The following is a 21,513-nucleotide window of genomic DNA, read 5'->3' on the forward strand; positions in this document are numbered from 1 at the left end:
GTTCAGCAGTTAATTGGTCTTCAGCTCCAGAGATAATTGGCATGTGTGAAATCAAGGTCTGTCTGCCAGAAAACCTTTTATCACTGCATGATCTTTTACCTTTCACACGAACATAGCCTTTGTGCGACAAGGACCGGAATTTATGGCACAAATTTGCTTTCACCAATTACCTCACCCACTTAGGGACATTGAGTAAAATTTAATATATTCTTAAAGGACAATTAATGTTTAAAGGTATTTATGAAAATTTACTGAGCGTTGTTTCTGTGGAAGGCAATGAGCGGGCAGTTTGACTAGCAGATTTTTGTTCTGGTATGTAAAGGAACTTAAAATGGATGCAAATTACAACCTATGTTTTCAATTACCTTCTGTATATTAAGGGATGATTGAGCTATAATTCTGAGGTGTATGACAAATGTTTAAAGACACAATAGCAAACTCAAGACTGGAGCTGGATGATCAGGAATGAAACTCGATCTGACACTGTATTAGCTGTCCCTGCAAGGGGTTGAGATGAAATGTTAACCCTTTTAAATTAAATTCTTAAGTTAGTTGGAGCTGCACTAATTTCTTTATAAATATACATTTTCAAAGTTTTATCTAAAACCCACTTAAAATTCAGTTTAGTATACAAGATGAGGTGAAGCAGCCAATCCTCATGATAGAGTAGATTAGACTAATCAGTAATCAAACTAAATGGTTAATAGAGTATTTGTTGCTTTTTGCTTTTTAATGAAAATTACAGGTTAACTCAAAAAGTTGTGATCCTACAGCGAGAGTATACATGAACAAATACCTCATGAGGTTAGGTGATTAGCCAACCCTTTTGTTTTGTTCCCGTTTAAACACTTACTATGTCCTTTTCCTACCAGTTCAATGGGACATTGAACAGTTAGTGTAGGGGCAGAGGTTTAACTCAAGCAGCCCTAAACAGTTTAGAAATTATAGGCAGCAAATGTTTCTCTTTTTTTAAAGCCACTTGCCATAAATTTGACCTTTGTTTGAATTCTCTCAAACCGAAATGGATTAATTAATTTACACAGGTTTGTTTTTGCAGTTCAGTGTTGGCGTAAGTGCCCTCAGTTTACCTTTTTGATTTGTTGGACTGAGAAGATTTTGTCTTCATGTGTTTGCTACACAATTCATGCTGCCTATTATTCTCTTCACAGACACTGAATTTCAGATAAGAGTTTGACAAATTTCACATATAACCTTAATCTTACCGTCCTTTGTACGGTCGCCGCCTCCTTCCTCCTTCCTTCCTATTCTTCATGTCTTGCTCTCTCTTGCGAAGATTGGGTGATAGCAGCTATTGTTTTGCCGGGGGTCTTAGGTGGCCTTGTTTAAAGGCTGATGCAGCTCACCTACTAGGGAGGAGATACTTATTTCATCCATTTAAAGGCTAAAATGTTAGACATCATGAATCCAATTTTCTTTGCCTTTTCTCTCTGAAGGTGGGGATTAAAGCCAAGCTGTCAGCTGGCATGCCAGATCTTAAGACAACCCGCTGATGTCTGCGATACTGCGCTCAACTCAGCTCAGACAGTATCTAGAATCTCCCAGCTTTTAATTTGGCATTAGGCTCACTAAGCAAAATCACAAGCAGTTTCAATTAAATAGTTGACCAACTGCTTTGGGTTTTCATGAATCAACCTCTTCAAGGTTGGAAAAGGCCAATCATGATTGTTAAAAAAGAATTAGCGCAAAAATGTGCTTTGAAAATAACTGCCATTGACTTTTCTCATGTTAAAAGTGAGAGCAGCATTTTCTGTAGAGTTTTTGTTGTTGTTTGTTTTGTTTTTTGCCCTTTGGTCTAAGAATCTACCTTAAAAATGAATTTCTAACCACAATCAAAGAGTTTTCATTTGAAAGCATTCCGCTATATGGTTCACATGTATTGTGTCTTATAATGTTATGTGAACAGGACATTTTTTTAAAGATGAGATTTTACCATTTTTCATACCTCGTTATAAAAGCTAACTTGATTCTCTGAATCGTTGCTTTGTTGGTTTCCTGGTAAACCTTTTTCCTCAGTAATTTCATCTTCTTAAATATCGACCAGGTTTAAAACAAAAAAAAAAAGAAAAAAAGAAAAAGAAGCTGATCCTCATTACAGGACTCCCTGGTTTTAAAGTTCACTGAATTTAATTGGAGTTTTATAGGATAATACGAGGTAAAAAGCCCTTTTAACGGAGAGCCATTCCTCTAAGTCTCTCATAGGGAAGCTCCTCTCTCTCCAAAGTACGGCCTTGCTGTCTCTGGCGGCAGACTAATGGTAGCTTCTAGTGGGCTTATTTGGGTTTAATGTGGCATAATGAGGTTAGGTAATTGGGTTTAGGTCAAGTTGTAAAACAGGTTCACAGGAGACAGAGATGTGAAGATCATGTAAATGAGTGGTGTTAGATCGCTGAAGGCTCACACCAGTGAAAACTCCATGACTTCTCAAAGCATGTATTGTACAAGTACATGCTAATTCCACCTGTCCTCATTTGCAACTGGTTTGAAGTAACCTTAAGTCAGTTAGGAACGCCAACTGAGAAAACGCTCATACAAGTGCTAAGTAGTCTTGGGAGAAATGCCTCCACATTAATGCCATCTTTGTATCATTGTCACTCATTCCTGTCTTGATTTCCATCATCCTCTCCCTTCATTCTAAATATCAGATCATTATTATTTAACAGCAGGGAAGTTAATGAACATATTAATAAACACGACATCCCTTCAGCAATTTGGAGCCAATTATTAAAATTTGTTAAAAGGCATGACTAATTAAAGAGGATGTTTAAATGGGAATGAATTTTAATGCTTTTTTTCTCCCTTTCTATTACCTTTGTGGCAGGGTTAAGATGAGAGGATGCTGAGATTAGATATTCTCACACTAATTAAGACCACAGATCCCCTGGGAAGAGAATAAGGACCTGCTCATTGTCTCTCCACATCGCTCTAACTTTTTTTTCTCCCCCCGCCCTCCTCCATCTCTCCCTGGTAGCAATGGACCACCAGGCCCTGGAGGAGAGGCACAGCTGGGATTAAGATGAACCCATGATGGGATGCGATGTTCTTCCTTTATGTTTCCACTCCTTTCACTCTCGTCTCCCATGCATTGCTCTCCACGGAGACCAGGGACGACACATTAACCTTTGAGATTGTCAGGCCATGAGAGAAGAGTTTCTCACATTACGATTAACTTTGCTCCTTTAATTAAACACATGAACAAGACCTTGTGATGCCTCGAAATAGAGGAGCTATATTAGAATTTCAGAGAAATTACTGGGGACAATTCAGCTATTTTTTTTTCTTGCTGTAGCATTTCTGTCACAACTGCACATCACTTCGTAGAGGTCATCACTAACTTGGTAATGATTATGTCATTCAGTTAATAGACGGTCACAAAGAGAAAATGAAAAATGTTGTAGAATAAGGCATTCCACTCCAGATTCATTTTACTTTCTGTACGTTTTCCTTCTTATGCCAACCTTACACCTAACGACTTTTCAAGCGATTTCAATGCCGCAGATGAATTTCAAGTGAATTTCAAGAATAAAATCATGAGAGCCTTGCTACAGTCATTGTGTGCTCCTGTCATCTCAATCGTCTGGTGTAAGGTAGTTGTCCGAGCTGTTTTAAGTCTGTCTTTTCCTCGTCTTGACATTCCGATAAAGCCATGTTTATCATTATCATAATTCTTTAGTCTTGGTTCATGCAAACAGTGACATGAACATCGTAAACAACCAATAGGTGAGCTTTCTCCAACACCAAACAGGAAGCAGCATAGCGGGCACAGAAAGAGCGGTAAATATGGTGGAGACTCCGGTTAGGCCCTGGAGTGAGCTTGTCTCTTTGACATGTCATGCAATTTGTATCACGATAGAGAAAAGTTGGACAGACCTTGCTGTCCCCTTTCAGTCAACCAGGGTTGTAGCCACATTCTGCAGTGTCTTCTCTTTTTCTTTTTGGGTTTTTTTTTTTCCAAGCAAAACACTGCATATATAATGCAGCTGTAGCCAAACACATCTTTTGTTTCTATTCCATTTTTCCCACCAGGAGCATGATGGGAAGTAATCTCAAGAAAAATCTAGTTGCAGTCTTGAAAATAGTGACCCTGCAAGATCCCCAGTCTTTGCAAAATCCTAGTTTATGACTCAACTTTTTTGTATCTGAGAGCATGTCAGACTTTAGCCTTTTAAGTATTTTCCGGGTCTTAACATAGTTTTGTAGTGTGAGGCCAGCATCAGTTTTACTTAACAGTTAACAATGGTAGTAGGAGCATGTAACTTCGTGACTTGTAATTTCCTAAAATGTAGTAATTTTGCTTTGATGTTCTGTTACCGTACGTTATTATTGTTTCGCTCTGTGTAGAAAGCACCTGGTATGCGAGGTGTTTGTTTTTTTCAGTAAATGTAGAGTAGGAAATATAGGTTGCACTTCTCTTTGTGAATGGAGTTGTTTACAGGGTGAGATGGAGTTCAGCATGGTGCCATCAACAACAGGCGTCTGGAAGGCAAAATCAGGATTTATTGTCACGGAGGAGTAAAGCCCTCCACTGCTCAATGAGCTGAGTATAGTGTTCACTGTTTAAGTGCACCCTTTTATTCCTGCTAATATGTACATAATCCCCAATAAGACTGATCAAAGGGCTTATCTTTCACTGAAGCTATGGTTTAGATCTGGATGTCTTATTAAAAGGGCAAGAGGGCATGGCAAGAGGCTGTTTTTTTTTCTAGAATCGTATTTTTTTTTTCTGTTTGGGGAGTGATCTTGTGTTTTAGGAGCGTGGCACCACTGGGTATGCACACAAAACTCTCCTCCACCCTTCTCTTCCCCTCCTTCTTTTCTCTTCTATGCCTGTGAGTCACTTCCATGCACCATTTCAGGGGAAGGGGAGTTAAAATGCAAATAAACAAGATCTCTTTCCAGAGTTTATGTTCTCAAAGGGAAATAGATGAGGGGGCAGTGGGCAAAGGGGTTTGGGGGGTCTGCGGCCAGCAATTGAAAACTGTTGCCCTTACCCGGAGAGATCTGTGTACACTACTTGCAAAGTCAAACAAATAGATCCAGGCTGCAGGTTTATGTGTGTGTTTGCGCAACTGCCTGTAAACCTCCCAGCCTGTCATCTTCAATCACTGTTCTCTGTTACTGATTAGGCTCTCTCTCTCTCTCTTTCTCTCTCTCTGTCTCTCTCCACGAGTGTCTGTGTGCAATGGTGTTTGTATGTGTCTTTCTGTCATTGTTTGTCTATGTTCATATGTCTTTGTGTGTGTGTTTCCCACATGTGTGCCAGGCCTGGATCCAGAGAAGCACTTAGGAAAACCTCTGGCTGACATGGAGCCCTATCTGAAACAGGTCACAGACTGGTAGAATATCTGCCACCTTGTTAAACTTGTCGTTGCCATACTTTCATGCATTTCCCAGAAGTTCATGTTAACGTTTGTCCAAAGTCAGAAAACATCTTGAAGTGTTTAGTGTAAATTTGAAGCTTAATACTGTTTTCATTTCACTTTAGCTTTTAGTTTCAGAATGATTGTATTCTCAGTGCTCTGCTTATAATGATTTATTGTAAGAAAATGTTGCAGTCACATCAGTCTCATCCATGTATATTCATGCATAGTTAGTCGATTTTAGTATTTTTCTCTTAAAGCGTTGTCAGAAGTGTTTAGTAAACCTTAAATTGAACATGGATACACATTGGTGATCTAAAATATACTCATTTTAATTGAAATTTCAGGAAGAGAAAAGTGTCAAAGAAATAGTATGTTTAAATGAAATAAACTACATAAAGTCTTTAAATAAGGTATTTTATTTTCATTGATTAGCTCTCCCAGAAGTATGGAGTCCATATTTGTGGGGAAGGAGGTGAATATGAAACATTTACCCTTGATTGCCCGCTTTTCAAAAAGAAGATTGTTATGTGAGTACAGTATTATAAACTCAAGAGCCTTTTTAGCATGCGGCTGCAGTGAGTTTGAAAAGTGAAGTGTTTGCATGTATGTGTGTGCAGTGATGCAGCAGAGACGGTGATCCACTCAGCAGATGCCTTTGCTCCAGTTGGCTACCTGCGCTTCAGCGAGATGCACACTGTGAACAAACACAGCGTGAGTCCAACTTATGAAGGAATCCACAAGTATAACGCGTTTCACAAACAAGAGCAGTGCTGTACAATGCTAAATCAATAATTTTACAACAGAAGTTTCAGTTGCTGTGGGGTTGATTATTTTAAAACCACTCTGGGGGCAAAACAGATACAAGAACAAAACCCTTTGGGGTGTGATAACTTTGTTGAGGAGCAGAGGAACACAGCACTGCAGGGCAGGGTTCAGATCAGCCTCCAGAGGGCTACTCTCTCTCTCTCTCTCTCTCTCTCTCCTGCACTCTGTTGCTCTTGGTCTCTGCCTTCTTCCCTGGAACTCTCTCCTCTAGCCCCACATGGCCTACTTTGACATCTGCAATATTCACTGCAGCCTGAAACTAGACCCAGCTTAATAAACATGTCTGCTCACATTAAGGCCCTTTGCATTCAGGTAGCTGCTAAGCGGACACAGGCGGGAGTTGCGGGGAGGCAGTAGGAATTGGCATTTTGTACATTACAAGAAACTGAACGGGGCTTCACAGACCGGAAGAGTGACACTTCAAAACATTTTACTTTCCCTGCACGAACAGACAACTTCAGCATGATTGCCAAAAATACTATCATGACACTGACCTCATTTATGTGCACTTTTAATTGCTTTGTTCAAAGTGTGTGGTTTAATAAAACACGTACTTGTGTAGCTGATGCGTGTTCCTGATAACTTACCGTATGATGATGTGCTTGCTCTTTGCACATCACACAGTACATTTTATTTTGTATTTGTTTATCTGCAAGAGAATGTATGGTCTTGTTTGTTGCCTTGCTTGTGTGTATCTTAATGTTGGGTGGGGTGGGGCTGGGACATCGGTGACCCTGAAGCCTTGCTCCCCACAGCTATATATTTTTTTCACTCCCCACATCACCACTCCCAGAGCCCCCCAGGTTGCTGTGGGAAGAGCAGGAAGATCCAGGGTCTGCAAGGGTAAGGGAGGGAGGGAGGGAGGGTGAAACCAGGGGAGAGCCTGCCCTGGTTCAGCCTTCTGAAGCTCGTCTTGTCAGGGTGACAGATCTGCGGTGACACCAGCACTAGAGGAAACTGCACTGGGCTCAGGGGGTGGGGATGGACCACCATCATTTGCCCTCCGTTAATGCTAGTCAAGCTATTTTTCATGCTGGCCAGGAGAGAAGGGCTGAAGTATAATTAATTTGATTATCATATGGCCTAATGCAGTTGACAGCAGATGAGGGGGGTGAATGAGTTTGGGCAGGATGAGGGGGGCGTTGAGGAAATGTGTATTTAAATGCATGACGCCCCCTCAGGATTTGGCAGGTAATATGCGTCACGATTTGTTATTTAAAGAAGTAGAAGTATAAGTGAGCAGAACCACGAATATGTTAGCATGTTGTTTCATATTCATTCACCTTGAAGTTATGTCTGTCTGGGCCCTTGTCATGGAAGACTGACAGACACAGTCCACTTGGTGGGGTATATGAAGAGGTTGGCTAATTATACAGTGTTTTGTCTGTCTTTGCAAAAGGCTCAGCGCTCTTTGGTGGGCGTTTGGCCTGATGTATTCCCTGTGGTGCTTTATTACAGAATGTGGTAGTGAGTGCTTTGCCCCATGGTAGTTGTCCTTGCCAGAGAGCCATTGACAAGATGACTGAGGAGGTGGAATACGCTGATCAAGCTGAAGACAACCAGCAAGAATTTACATCAAATAGTGACCTTAGTTGTCAGCAAGGCCACGGTGAGATTCATTTATTGTGAGACATGCATGAGTATGTGTGTGTGTGTCACATATCTGTGTGTGGTGAATACTCCCTGAATCTGTGTCAAGCAACTAGCATCGTGACGCTGTGTTTTTTGACTGATTGTTTGACTTGAGCTGTCATTTCAGAAGTGTGTTTGTGACAATTTCTGAATTTGCTTTGTCTTTGACACAAACCACCTATGCACAAATACCCTCCCAAACAGCATACGCATGTCCTGGTTGTATTAAATTAAAGTCTTATTTTGTATATCCAAAAAAGCTTTGATCAAGCATTATAAACCTTGAAGTCATCATTTATAGTGCTGACTGCATAATGTACTTGTGCTCTCTTACGCAACACGTCATCGCATCTCTTCCTGCAGATCTCCCTCCATCCTGCTCACCTAGAAGCTCTAGAGGCTATCAGTGGATCTCTGCAATAAACGGCCTCCAGAGCCAAGACACCACGATCCAGGGCCAGACATCGGCAGCTTTCACACAGCTGCAAAGTAAGGGAAAGTGTGTGAGAGAGAAAGTGCAAGAGAGTGAGAGCACTTATGAAGGAACATGGTTTACCAGAAGTGTGGACATGCTTTTAAATATTTTTACACTCAGATAACCACAAGGGGTTTCTTTGCCTCTCTGAAATGATGGCACATAAACTAGCCTTTAATAAGTCATGTTTTCTTTGATCACATAACAGTTACATCTCTGATTTTATTAAGGGGAGATGTTACAGGATTCCTTATTCCAGGGGTGATTTAAGCAGCTTAAAAAAAAAAAAAAAAATTCTACAGGGCATGTTGTACTACTCGCTTTACTTTGGCCTTAAAAAACTACTGGGGAGAATATAGGGGGAAAACTCCTTTATCCCTTGGGTGTCTCTCTTTTTCTTTGCTATGTTAGCTGCACTCACATGAGGAGGTGTGGCAGTGCTTAAGAAGTCGGTCCTTATTCAAAAGTGCTTGCCAACATGCAAAGCCTTGTCAGTCACAAGAGTGGGATAGCGGGTTGGCCACCAAACGACAACAAGCATTTTAAATTAACCCAAACCAGGCCCTTTTTTTTTTAAACATACAAGCAGTGCGCTCATGTTGGGCGGGTTTTCATTTCTGCCCTGCAGAAGTTTATAAAGTGTGTGCTTTTACACTGTATCTCAGTCTTTTTTCTCTCTTTCTCTTTTTTTTGATGGTGAAAGAAGAAGATGAAAAGCATATTTAATGTTTATCGTGGCGCTCGGCTGAACAGCCTTCACAGTGCAGAGACAATATTAAACAAGTTAATATTTAATGAACACCCTCTTTGTATGAGGGCGAAGTAGTCGGAGACACTAGTGTTGGTAAAGGAAAAACAAACTTGAAGCTCTTTCATATGATTGTAGGGAGAACAGCTTTGCTTTGAGCCATTGTGCCTGCGTTTGCATCCAGAGCCTAAGATGTGCACACAAATGGTGTTAGATGGCACTTTATAGAATGGGGAAAAATGCCATTACCACTTTAAAGCAGTTTTGATGGATTTCATTGTCAGAAAAAAAGAACAATGAACTACCTACCTTTTAACTACAATGGTGATAGCGTTCGAATGACAGTTTGAACTGATTGGCTGTATTTGTAGGTTTAGCACGTGTAAGCTGTTTAATCCTGGCAGTAGAAACTAAACTGAGATAACATGGTCCCAAAGCTTTGCCTTCACATTTTTATACACTGATTTAGACACCAGGAGTATTTGTTCAATGGCAGCCTTGTAAGTTGCAATGTGAATAGTCAAAATAACAATTTAAACATATAGTTTTATTATGATAAACCACTGAGTCTCATGAAATTGCTGAGTTACAAGTAAATATGTACTGGGGCACATTTTTGTCACAAACCTACAATTTTGCCCATGTAAACACCAAATTTGTAATGTGCTGCCACAATTACTTATACCAAATATGGATAGGTTTGCAAAGCTAAGGTTAAGTGAAGCTATGGTAGATAATGTTATGTTTATTTACTTTACAGTATTTTACACTGCATTCAGTTATAATGTGTTGCCTGTGTCAAGGTGTGTTGGATAGCAGAGGCTGGACGATGAAGGACATTGTCCTGGTTCACCTGTATGTGAGGAACATGGAAGACTTTGGTCCACTCAGCACAGTTTATAAGACACACTTTGGCATAAACCCTCCAGCCAGGTAAAAGTGTGAACACACACAGATGTTGCTCTGTGTCTGTTGTTTCTCTTTTTATGGAAAAGCTAACTCAATTTGCTTCTCAGCTGAATTTGTATTCTCATTTTACAGCATTCATTCCTCATTTCTACTTTTTTTTTTATTGTAGGGTGTGTGTCCAGGCTTCTCTACCTGCTGGTCATCTGCTGCTGATGGATTGTTTGCTCCATGACTGGACCGAGCCCCTGGAGAAAGGCTGCTTTCGCCAGAGAGAGGCCCTGCATGTCCAAAGCCTGTCCCACTGGGCTCCAGCCAACATTGGACCTTACAGCCAGGCCTTCAGGGTAAGACTCTAAGGTGCACAACAAGGAGAGGTGGTGGGTACAGTGCTGATGGCTTGAATTTGGTTCCACCCAAAATACAAGTATATACTTAAATAAGCCTTGTGTTTCATATAGTGCTGTAAAAAATGGTAACTTCCATATCAGTTAATGGATCCACATTAGAGTATATATGGTCTATAAATGATGATGATACATGTCCATGACAAGTTGCCTAATGTCATGTCTTCATATTGCTTATTTTGTCTGTCAAATGCTGAAAAGAACCCAAGGAATATTTACTGTATGATTTTTAAAAAGGAAAACCATCCCTTTTGAGAAGACTTGAGAAATGTTTCCATCCAAATTTTAGCCATTATTTACTTGTAGAAACATGGGGGTTCCTTGATATACTAGTGGTTGGGGCGCAGCGCTCTCTCCCCTCTGGTCTGGGTTTGAGTCAGAAAGGGCATCCGGCATAAAACATGTGCCAAATGTCAACATGCGATTCGCTGTGGCGACCCTTAACGGGAAAAAGCCAGAGGTGACATTCATTTACTTGTAGAAAGATATTCTTCATGGGACACCCTGTACTTTCTTTAGTTTAATACAGTTTTATCAGTTTTATTTATTCATGTGCTGTTAGAAACCTGCGCTCCACATTTCCTGGTTTAGCTTTAGTTTGTGCAGTTTATTTTTAGCTTACTAAATACCAGTGACCATGAAACACCTTGCACTGAATCCCTTGATCGTTGTCTGGGGAGGACTGATTCAGAAACACTGAACATTGTTTTCTGTTAGCTAAGCAATCCAGAGTGTCACTTTTGGGAAGTGAGTAATGGATTAATGAAGGAATACCAGGGATTAATTTGATGAATGATGGATATCACTGGTGATCGTTATGATGCTTTGTTGTTCTTTGGCTCTGAAGTATTTCAGATTCCGCTCAGTACTTTGTGTGCATCTCTGTTGTCTCTGTTTATGTATCGATGCATGCACACAGATGCATGTGATTACTGTTTTGTGTGGTAGTTTGTTGTGCTCATCGCATCCCCGTTATAGTAGGAAGTATGTATCCATTTTGCACTAGTTTGTAAAGCTATAAATCAAACTGCTTTCATATTGTTTCAAAACAAGAAGGAATGTTGAATTCAAAGGCCGAGAAAAGGAAGTGTGGGCCGTGGTTGCACGGTTGGCTTGGTGTTTTGTTTACCCAGTGTGTATTATATGGGATTACACTTGTCAAGGTACTGTCAACAAGGATAGTGTCCATCTCCTCCACGCTGTCCTTGATCCTGCAACCAAATCCGTCTATGAGTGAGAACATGTGTGGATTAGCCATTCATTTTGAGCTTGACAGCATGTCTGACGAGTGTGTCACCGAAGCTCAGAGGATCTTGTGCAGTTTGGAATCCTGAGATGTAACCTACCCTGTCAGGTTTGCTTTTAACATGCCAGTAGTATTTGAGTTCCTCAGCAGAGTCTCATTGAGACATGAAATTGTAGTCAGCTGCGTGCATGTGCTGTTGCCTCTGGAAAACACTCTAATCTTTCATTTCTCTAATAATCATTCACATCCAAAGCAATCTGAGAAAACAATGAGAGGAGTTTGCTTCCTCAGAGCTGTGAGCGGCACTTCATATGACCCCTGCGTCGTCTCTGTGTCTGCTCCTCCTCCACGCTACAACGACTTAATTTGATCAAAAATGTATTAACAACTCTTCACTACAGCTAGAGATTTTTACATATTGATACAATTACCCCCTTGCTGTGAGCAAGCATGCACTGCCACCCCTCCTCTCAGCAGTGCCACGGTGCATCCATCTTAATGACAATTTTCCTTGGTGACTGTTGCCGTGTGACACCATGGCGACAGGACTCTGGTAACAACACAGACTGAAAAGCTACAGTTGGAGACCAAATAACCTTGAGCCCTCCTCATTCACTGTCTGTGGAAAAGAATTGGTAATTAAACGAAGACTCCAGCTTCACTGGGGAGTTTGGGGGGATGAATTCGTGATCTTAATTGTGGCCCGATAATATAATCATTTTTGCAGCAGAAGTGTTGTAGTGATATGTTTTTTTTCACAACTTGTGATTTTAATGGAGTTAAAAAAATTGAAGTTCCGGTTAATTGTTTACTTTTTTATTTGTTAAATTGATGTTAACCATGTGAATGTGGTGTAGTCAAACAGGGCAATAAACTGACCAGTGTCCCACTTTATTAGGACCAGTGCATTCACATTTTGACAAATGCCAAGTGGTTTGAGGCATAGCACATGAACAGAATGTGGTACTCTGGCCCTGCGTGATTTGACCACAGTAGGTCTCCACAGTGAAGGGCGGTGCTGCTGGAAGTAGAGAGGAACAGCATTAGGGATTGGCATGTGATAGTTCCTGGACCTTCAAACTCCATCAATTCTCTCTCCATCTGTATACTTGGCTTATTATGTCTCTCAGCTTCAGCTCTGAGGAATGGCAAGCTGACTGACTGTCAACTTGGCTGATAGAATTGGATCTGACTTGGTTTAAAGAATTAGTTAATCTTTATGATGCCAAAGCTGGGGGCCTCTTCGTGTCTTGTATGTGAATGTATGATATGGTGAAAGTTTAGGTAAAAGCCACAAGGAATAAATACAAGAGCGATTTATTTTATGCTTTGTTTGTATGTCGTTTCATATTGTTCTGTATCTGAGGTTGCGTTCACCGCAATATGTATTATTTTTAGCGTAATGTGTTATTTTCGAGTGTAGTTCTTGCCACTAATTGTTTTGTTTTGCAGTCTTGTTTATCAAAGATCTAATGCAAATTTAGCTGTCATTTGCTTTAGACACAATTTGAATAATCTAATTAAGATATAAGAAATGTTTTTCTTTTATTACATCATTGAATTCAATAACAATAAAAGATGCTCTTAGACATTCAGTTTTTACTGCAAAATATCAAAACAAATTTTCTCATTAGAACAAAAGCCAAGTAATGGCATGCTTTTAAAAGAAATAAAAGTTATTACTGCATTTTCTGTCTGTTGTTTCTTAGGAGCTTTTAAACAATTCTGTTGCATTAGCATAATAGAAGGGGGGAAAAGCACGGGCCTTTTTCTTTAGGCAGCAATGTTACACGTTTTTATATCGAAATCCATTTGTACCAATAAAAGCGATTATGCTTATGAGTTGTCAGATGGAAAAAAATGGACCTATCATTTACTGAAGTCAGAGTTAACAACTGGAATCTCAAACTGCCGGATTTTTCCACATCTGTTTAAATTAACACTGCCTGTTCCGTCACATTCCCTTTGGAGCCGCGTTTACAGAGGCAAGCACAATAGCCAAACTAGATCTGAATAGAAAGACTATCAGTTGAATGGTTGTTAAACATCTCCTCTTTCCTGTTAAGGTAAGTGGCATGCCCCTGGGATATTTGCTTGGAAATTATGCTCACTGATCAGATTCCGCAGGGTGTGTTTGGGGAACTGACTGCGCTAGCCTCAGGTTGCTGGTGTACACTAACCCCTCACCTCATTCCCCTAATTGTGAGTGACAGTCAATATTATGAAGGACCGCCTTGCACAAGCCCACGATAGGATTTGCATTGGATTTTTAAAATTGTCAAAGTGGACTGTGATTCATCAGGAGGGAAGTGGATCTGACGTTGACAATTAGCGTCAAAGGGAGGAGTGTAGTGAGGCGGGTAGGAGAATTTGAATAATCTTCTTACAGGAGTCTAAATGCCAAAAACAATAAGCTGGATCTATTTATAAAGGTTTCAGAGGTCAGGCCGAGTCATAGCGAGGTTAGGCCACCCATGTAGGGCCGAAAAGAGCGATGTTTCCTCTGCTCATTTGAATACATTTTTTGATTGTTTTATTTCAGCCAACAAGGTGTATAAAAAAAAAAAAAAAATTAGTGATGAATAGCAGAAATTAAGCTAAGTGCTTTAGTTTTATGGTTTGTTGTTCTCACCCAGGATATTTCACTACTGTAAAAGAGCCAACAGTATACGCAATTCAGCACCCCCCCCCAAACTACATCAAACATTCACACCTCCCCAACCTTCCTACATCTAGAGAATACATCTACCTCAATTATCACAGAAGAGTAATTAGCCAAAAAACGATGTGTGTGTGTGTGCATCTGCGTTCAGGGAGGTATTCATGCAGCACAAACAGATTAATTAGGACATTTAACTTCGCTTCTAATATAACAAAATTAATCCCATAAAATAAGAGGGATCTCGGAGGAGGTGCCTGTCAGCATCTGACGCCTCTCCCCTGTTTGCCATAATATATTAAAACCTTGCTTTTATCTCACCTCTACCCTGTCATACTTTATGGATTTTTTCATAAACACAGCCCATACTTCATAAATGTCTCAATTTTCTAGTCGATTAACATTACTTCAAAAGCGCTTGATAAAAGAGGAGGGCATGCGTGAAATAACGCACCGATAATATGAAACGCTGGAGGCTAGAACAGTAGGGGTGGCTCTCTAGTGTGCACACTCAGACAATGCAAGGGATGTTATCAACTTTAATAAAAGAACAAATGATCACTTCCAACGAAGGGGATGAGGCAGGGAGGAAGGGGTGGGGCCGGGAGAGGAACAGTTGTCGAGTAATTGAGTCGATGAAATATGAGGTCTTGAAGACTCAGCAGTTTGAGCAGTTGTGAGACTGAAGGCTACTTACAGTGTTCTTCATCACGTGTAGTTACTTGTTTGTCGTCGCACAGGAGAATGTTATCATGCATTTGTTCTTTTCTTTTCACTTGGTTGAAGGCATAGCTAGAATAGGCTGGCTATTTCCTGAAAGTCTGAATTGTGCACAGTGAATTGAATCTTTTGTCTGGAGGGAGCCAGAAAGGTTTTGACTGACAGTCGAGCTTCACCTTAGAGCCTTCCCCCAGCGAGTGCTGATTTAGTTCCTGTCTCTGTAGGCTTTACTCATCCTACTCAAACACTGGGTCAACTGTCTTCACTTGAACCGGACACAGACGAAACACACTGATCAAACCCAGTAAGACCTTATCACAATGGCATGTCGACTGTATGCCCTGAGGCTGGGTCTTACAAAGGCACACAGACGCACACCTGTATGCTCTTTGCAATAGGCCCTGGCTATATGACAATGTAAACTGGTTTGGTCATTAAAATGAGTCACTGGTGAATCACTCCAACGCTCATGACTGAGGGTACAGATATACGGCATTTAAACCACATTCAGTGACATGCAAATGGATAAAGATGTACACAAAGACAAGCAAAATGGGCAACTGAGTGTAGACACAATATCTCATACCATCGCCAGCATCATACCTAAACATTTGTTTACATTTGTTAGCTTAAGCGTAGGAATGCATTCATGTAACATCTATCCATATTCTACAACACAGTCTTGTATACAAAATGCTTAAATAAGAATCACTAATACAGTTACACCTCCCAAAATGTTAGACAGGTGAGTGAGTGGGGCTGTTGGATTTGGGGGGGCTCTAAATTTGTACACATACTGTATGTGAGGTGTCAAATCATACTGCCTTTTTTAGGGCAGTTTTAATGTAAGCAAATACTTTTACCCCTTCCAACATTGTCTCACGAATGCCACATCCCCTCTTTTTTTCTGCTGTGACCGCACAGAGGCTGACCTGCTATGGCAGTAGTCATTTTCAGTACTCCGTGCATTTTTTCCTTTATCATCCTGTGGTGCTGCTGCTGCAGGACCACGTGGGCACAGGCTGGTATCGGCTTGTACCAGCCGAGGACAGGGGAGGGACTGGATCTGTCAGAGTGCATCGGTTCTTAGGCGTTTGCCTATGCGAGCATCGGGCCTCTACCCTGGCCCCTGCCACACTCCAACTCATTAATGGGCCTGGCCCTGACAACTGATCCTAATTACCTTTGAATAGCTCTTCATGTATTATTGGTGCCTGACTGCTTTGCTTCATGTCAACAAGCAATGGAACGCTGGAACAGGATGGCCACATTCATCGTCCCACTTCCTCACTCACATATAGACGGACTAAATAATGTTGTATATTATGTGTGTGTGTGTGTGTGTGTGTGTCTGTCCTCAAGAGACACAGGTCATCGGTGACCTAGTGAATGGACAGCATCCTAATTGTGCAAAAGTCTTTCACTTTTGCATATATGGAAATTATTTGACTGCTTTCTAAAGAAAACATTGCCTAATTGTTTTTCTGGCTGTATGGACAAAATGAACAAGACCCTTTTGTGGAATGTAGATGGATGTAATTGGTTATGATATTTGGATATGACTTTATTTGATAAATGGTAGATGCTGCCTTTTAATTTGAGAGAACCACATGCTGTATGAGTGTGTGTGTGTGTGTGTGCGTGCGTGGCTGTTTGCTTCTCACTTTGTCGCTGCTGATGAGCGGTGGAGGGGTGAATGGTTCAGAGACATCAAGGAGGCATCTGAAAAGTGTCATGTAAAGATCCCACTGCTGCAGTTATCTGCCAAGACACTTGTGCTATTACAATTGCAATCACAAACATTCAGTCAAAACACATCAATTATTTGTAGTTCCATGTGTGAATTATTGCCCCATATCCAAGTATTTACTTCCCATTTCACCCTTCTAGTTGAATACATAAAAAGGAGAGGTGGAGTGGCTTGGCTTTTTATTTACGGAATGAAATAACTGAATACCAAATGCACAGATAAAAAGCATAGCAGTGTGTCCTGTCCACTCCCATCACTGTCTTCGAGAGAAGACATGTATGACCATCTCATTACTATGGTAACTAGTCACTATATTCAGAGCTGCCCGGGTGTGTTTCTTCCCCCTGCAGTGACGAGAGGGCATAGCTGACAGGGCCTGTGCACACTCAAACACACACAATACACACTCAGACTAGCACAAAAACAAACAGATAGTGAGGGTCTGGGAGATGCTCTCTGTGAAATACACACATCTTGCAAATACAGACAGAACAATAAAGGCGCCAGCATCCACGCATGCTAGTGTGGTGACATACAGGAACTAAAAGGAAACCACATTGGGAAATGGAACCCCCTACCTTGGCCAAATCTTTTCTCTAAAATAAAGACAAACTAAATTTAGCAGTGACAAAATTGAACTAAATTCAGGCAGAAAAGCACAGTAGACTGTCAGTAAAGCAATCAGCTGGCATTTTATTAATGAGGGGTCTTGTTAGGATAAAATAAATATAGTAACAGTGATTGATATGAATGATACGTTAACAAACACAAGATTCAAAACACTTATTGTCACCAACTCAGACTGTAAGGTGATTAGTAATGGCTTGTTACTGTAACAGATACTGTTCAGTACAGCACTCTGTTGTGGTTTGTGTATGTTTGGAAATTAAAGATGATTTTTTTTATAATTCTTATGCTCTCCTGTATTTCTGCGATTCCATAAGTTGCACTCATTAAAAGTGGCAGTCAGCGCCTCTGGTTAGAAATGATTATTACATCAACATGCAACAGTGTGCTGCATTGCCATTTTGTCCTCATTTATTAAGGAGAATTTTTTTCCCTAGTAGGACGACAGATGACATAGAAAAGGGTTAGCGTTTACATTCCATTTACTTTTGGCCACTTGCTTCATCATAAATTTCACATGGAGCAATTCCTCTGAGCAGTAACTTTTAACCTGGGTCGTTCGTTTTTCAAATGCCATTGTCATCAAAGCATACGTTATCGAGGTAAAAACCGTTGCAGATTAATAATATACAACCTCCTGTTTTTTCTGTGGACATATCAGCATGTTCACTTTTAATATATATTTATTATTGATATTATAGATTTATTAGGTAAGGGAATGTCAAGCCCCAGGAGTCTAGGTAATGTAATGAAGTTGTGATGTTCAGGGTGAGCGTTGATTCAGTATAATATAGACTACACAATATTTTCCACATGTCAAAATTTATTGGGTTGAATTTGATGCACTGACAAAACGTTAATATTTGCTATATTTTTCAGTAGGGATTCAGTAGACTTTCAGCATGCTGTATTTTATTAGTTTTCTATAGTCAGTATAGTATTACCTCTGGTGCATATTTTCAGTAAAATAACACTTCTAATAATTCCAAAGCAGATATAAACAAGTATTTCTTAGATGGATAATGTTTCTATTCATATTTCTTTTAATATTATTCTTTTTATTTACATGTTTCATCTACACTCGGCTTTTTCAGTATTTATTTATAAAAATAAATATGCAACAATTGTATAGATGTTGTAATGGAAACCCAAAACGGTTTGTTATACCGTGTTTTAATTTATTCCTAATTTCTCATCTGTACTCTTGCACTTCAGTGGTGGAAATGGGTTTATTTATGCAAGCATTTTTTTAATTTCCTGAAAAATGGAAAAATAACGTCCAAGGTGACTTCGATGCTGTCGAGCCTACCTGTCCATGGACCGAGTGTACTTCGAATGTACAGCATTGCTAATGCTCCAGCTCCTTTTTTTTTTTTTAATGTAGCCATACTGCCATCTGTTGAGACGAGAATGAACTGCATGTCTTTTTACTCTGCATTCTCGGGAGTGTTGTTCATTCTGTCTTTCACCGTTTGCTTCTTTGTTTTTCATATGTTATTTCTGAATGCTGAACTACATGTTGTGTCCACTGCAAGGAATAGAATATCAACAGGACAGGGAAGAGTGAGTGCATGTGTATTTGTGTGTTTAACTTAAAGTGTTGGATGCAGACACGGGGTGCCTTTCTCTCTGGATCATGTTACTGGGTCATAGTCGGATTTGTTTTTGACATCCACACTGGCTTATCCAGAGTAAACATTTTACACTGTGGTCCTATCCTTCTTGTTGTGCGGACTCACACTCACTTAACTTCACCGCAACTGACAGTTACACTTTAATGGTTGCGCCCCAGTGCTTTGTGTTGACGTAATTCTTTTGTGCCCAGGTTAAGTTAGTGCTTCTATTACCAACCAGACTAGGAGATGTAGCTTCAAATAAAAGAAAAATATGAAAAGACAGAAGAGATGAGATGGTCACAGCTGGGAGAAAGAGCAGGGGTTGAGGGTTGCAGTTTCAACATCATTCAGTCAGACAACATGCCCCTCAGCTGAAACAGCGAGGTCCTCCCCGATTCTCTCGAATTAGGGAGATTAGCAGGAAAGCACATAATTCAGAATGATGGAATTTGTCATAATTTGCATTGTCCTGGAAAGATTTGGTTTGATAGAGTGATGCATGGAGGGGCTTGTCATGTCCCACGGGCAGGTCATAGAGGAAGCTTGGCAGAAATGATTTTTGCGATATGTGCATCAGTCGTAAAAGCCTCACAACCAATTTGTCAAAAAATGTGAGATCGAGACAGTTGAGAGCAGCAGGGCATTTTGCCTAACGCAATGAAAACCCATGCCCCCCATCACTCTTCAGCCACGTCCCAGCTTTGGTGTGGCACAGTACGCCATATCAGGAGACAATTTTTTGACATCAGGTTTGAGTGTTTGTTTTATTTGGTTTTATTTCTCCATTTTAAAAGTACATAACACTGAAATTTTCACAAGAACAAAACACAACAACCATACCAAATTCGATTAAAATTAGTTTTATATTCCTCAGAAAACATTTTTATATTGGTGAAAAGATGTATGTATGTATGTATGTATGTATGTATGTATGTATGTATGTATGTATGTAGGGATGTATTTATTTATTCATGCCTGTTGGCATTCAGATGTGTCTCCCTGAGCATCCAGCAGTCAGGCTTCCCCGACCTTGGTTATAGTACTGACTTGACCAGCACGAAGCTGACCAGAGCAGACCTGACAGTGTTACCCTTCTACACGGTTCAGTGTCTATGGCATGGGCATGTCAAGGGCAGACATACAGGCACAACTGAAAAATACATATAAGCTTAAAAAAAGGAGGGGGTTGGGCCAAGGCCAGTCTCCCTGGCTCAGTCTGACCACACGCCTCAACAGTGACTCATTATGGTTGTGTAAGTATTCTTCTAAATTTGTCAGCGTAGTACCAGCGGATTTCAAACATATGCTTATGAGTTTTTTAAATAAATTTGCAGTTTTAGACCTGAGAGAATGTGTTCAGAAATGCCCTGTTACTTGCCTTTCTTTGTGCACTTTTTATGGCTATTTATGTCACAGTTTAAGTAACACTGATTTTGTGTGACAGTTGAGCATATAAGGGTTAGGGTCAAACTGGAACACGAACAAGAAGAAAAAATACAAGAAAGGAAGAGGAGGGAATAAAAAAGGCAAATATCTCCCTCCTCCTTCCCATGAAGCTTTAAATGAGAACCCAAACATGGGGAGAGATTCTGTAGTGGGGGGAAAAGGTTGTGGTTCTCCTGAAAGGTTTGTATTTGTAGAAATGAGGTGTCAGAAGAGGCAGAATTTCCTCAGGGTGCAGCACAACATGAGCCCATCTCTTATCATTTCCCACTCTCAGACATGATCTGCTTTGAATGCACTAATGCTGAAAGAGCCCCACAGACTTGAAGCCAGTTCAAGATGAAATCACAGCCCACATCCCTGACAACACACCAGGATTAAACAGTTGCTGCACACCAAATCCCCACTGAAATACAGAAATAATATATGCACTTAAGCACATTCAGCAAAACTTCAACCTCAGTTTTTTTGATCCACACATTTTTAATTATTCTGAGCTATTTGAAAACCCTGAAATATTCAGCTAAAGAAGAAATTTATTTAAGAGAAAAAGTAAAGCTAGGAATTTCTCACATACATTAAAATGTTACATAAATTATTAGGAGTGAAAGCAGATTGTCCACTTTAAATATAGGTTATATATCAAATTAAGATTCATATGCAACATGCTGTGAAAATGCAACATGCTGGGTTTGAATCTAATCTTGTGCTGCTCACATTATTTTGTCTGCATTCACTGTTGGCTATTTAAAAAAGTATACACATTTCAAAAATAACCTTTAAAAGGTTTTATCTATGAGTTAAAAAGCCTGGCCCAGGTGCCCTGCAGATGCACTCTTTTACCCTTACTCCAGTGTGAGTCAGTCAACAACTAAAAAGATGTAAGAACATTTCCATGAAAGCACATAACATGAATAATAATTACATTTTGCATTTAATTACCCGCTCTGTAGCTGATACTGTATTGCCATTACCGTGTAGCTTGGTTACATGTGTCCTTGCATAAAGGAAAAGTTACACCATATTAATCTAACCGATTTTACACATTTTGTATTATCGTTTTCCTGGTTAAATTATG

The 21,513-nt window shown here is 40.2% G+C and overlaps 1 protein-coding gene across 2 annotated transcripts in view; it reads left to right on the top strand.

Moving 5' to 3' along the window:
- Positions 1–21,513, top strand: part of dph6 (diphthamine biosynthesis 6) — a 55,773-nt gene that overhangs the window by 18,134 nt on the left and 16,126 nt on the right. For both annotated transcript variants that reach the window (XM_020614063.1, XM_020614062.1), the window contains exons 6-12: positions 5,282–5,343; positions 5,814–5,908; positions 5,999–6,092; positions 7,665–7,815; positions 8,202–8,327; positions 9,865–9,994; positions 10,140–10,314. In XM_020614063.1, the coding sequence (XP_020469719.1) occupies positions 5,282–5,343; positions 5,814–5,908; positions 5,999–6,092; positions 7,665–7,815; positions 8,202–8,327; positions 9,865–9,994; positions 10,140–10,314 (833 nt within the window). The remainder of the gene's footprint in view (positions 1–5,281; positions 5,344–5,813; positions 5,909–5,998; positions 6,093–7,664; positions 7,816–8,201; positions 8,328–9,864; positions 9,995–10,139; positions 10,315–21,513) is intronic.

Source organism: Monopterus albus, unplaced genomic scaffold (assembly GCF_001952655.1).
Source record: "Monopterus albus unplaced genomic scaffold, M_albus_1.0 scaffold141.1, whole genome shotgun sequence".
NCBI classification, from domain to species: Eukaryota; Metazoa; Chordata; class Actinopteri; order Synbranchiformes; family Synbranchidae; genus Monopterus; species Monopterus albus.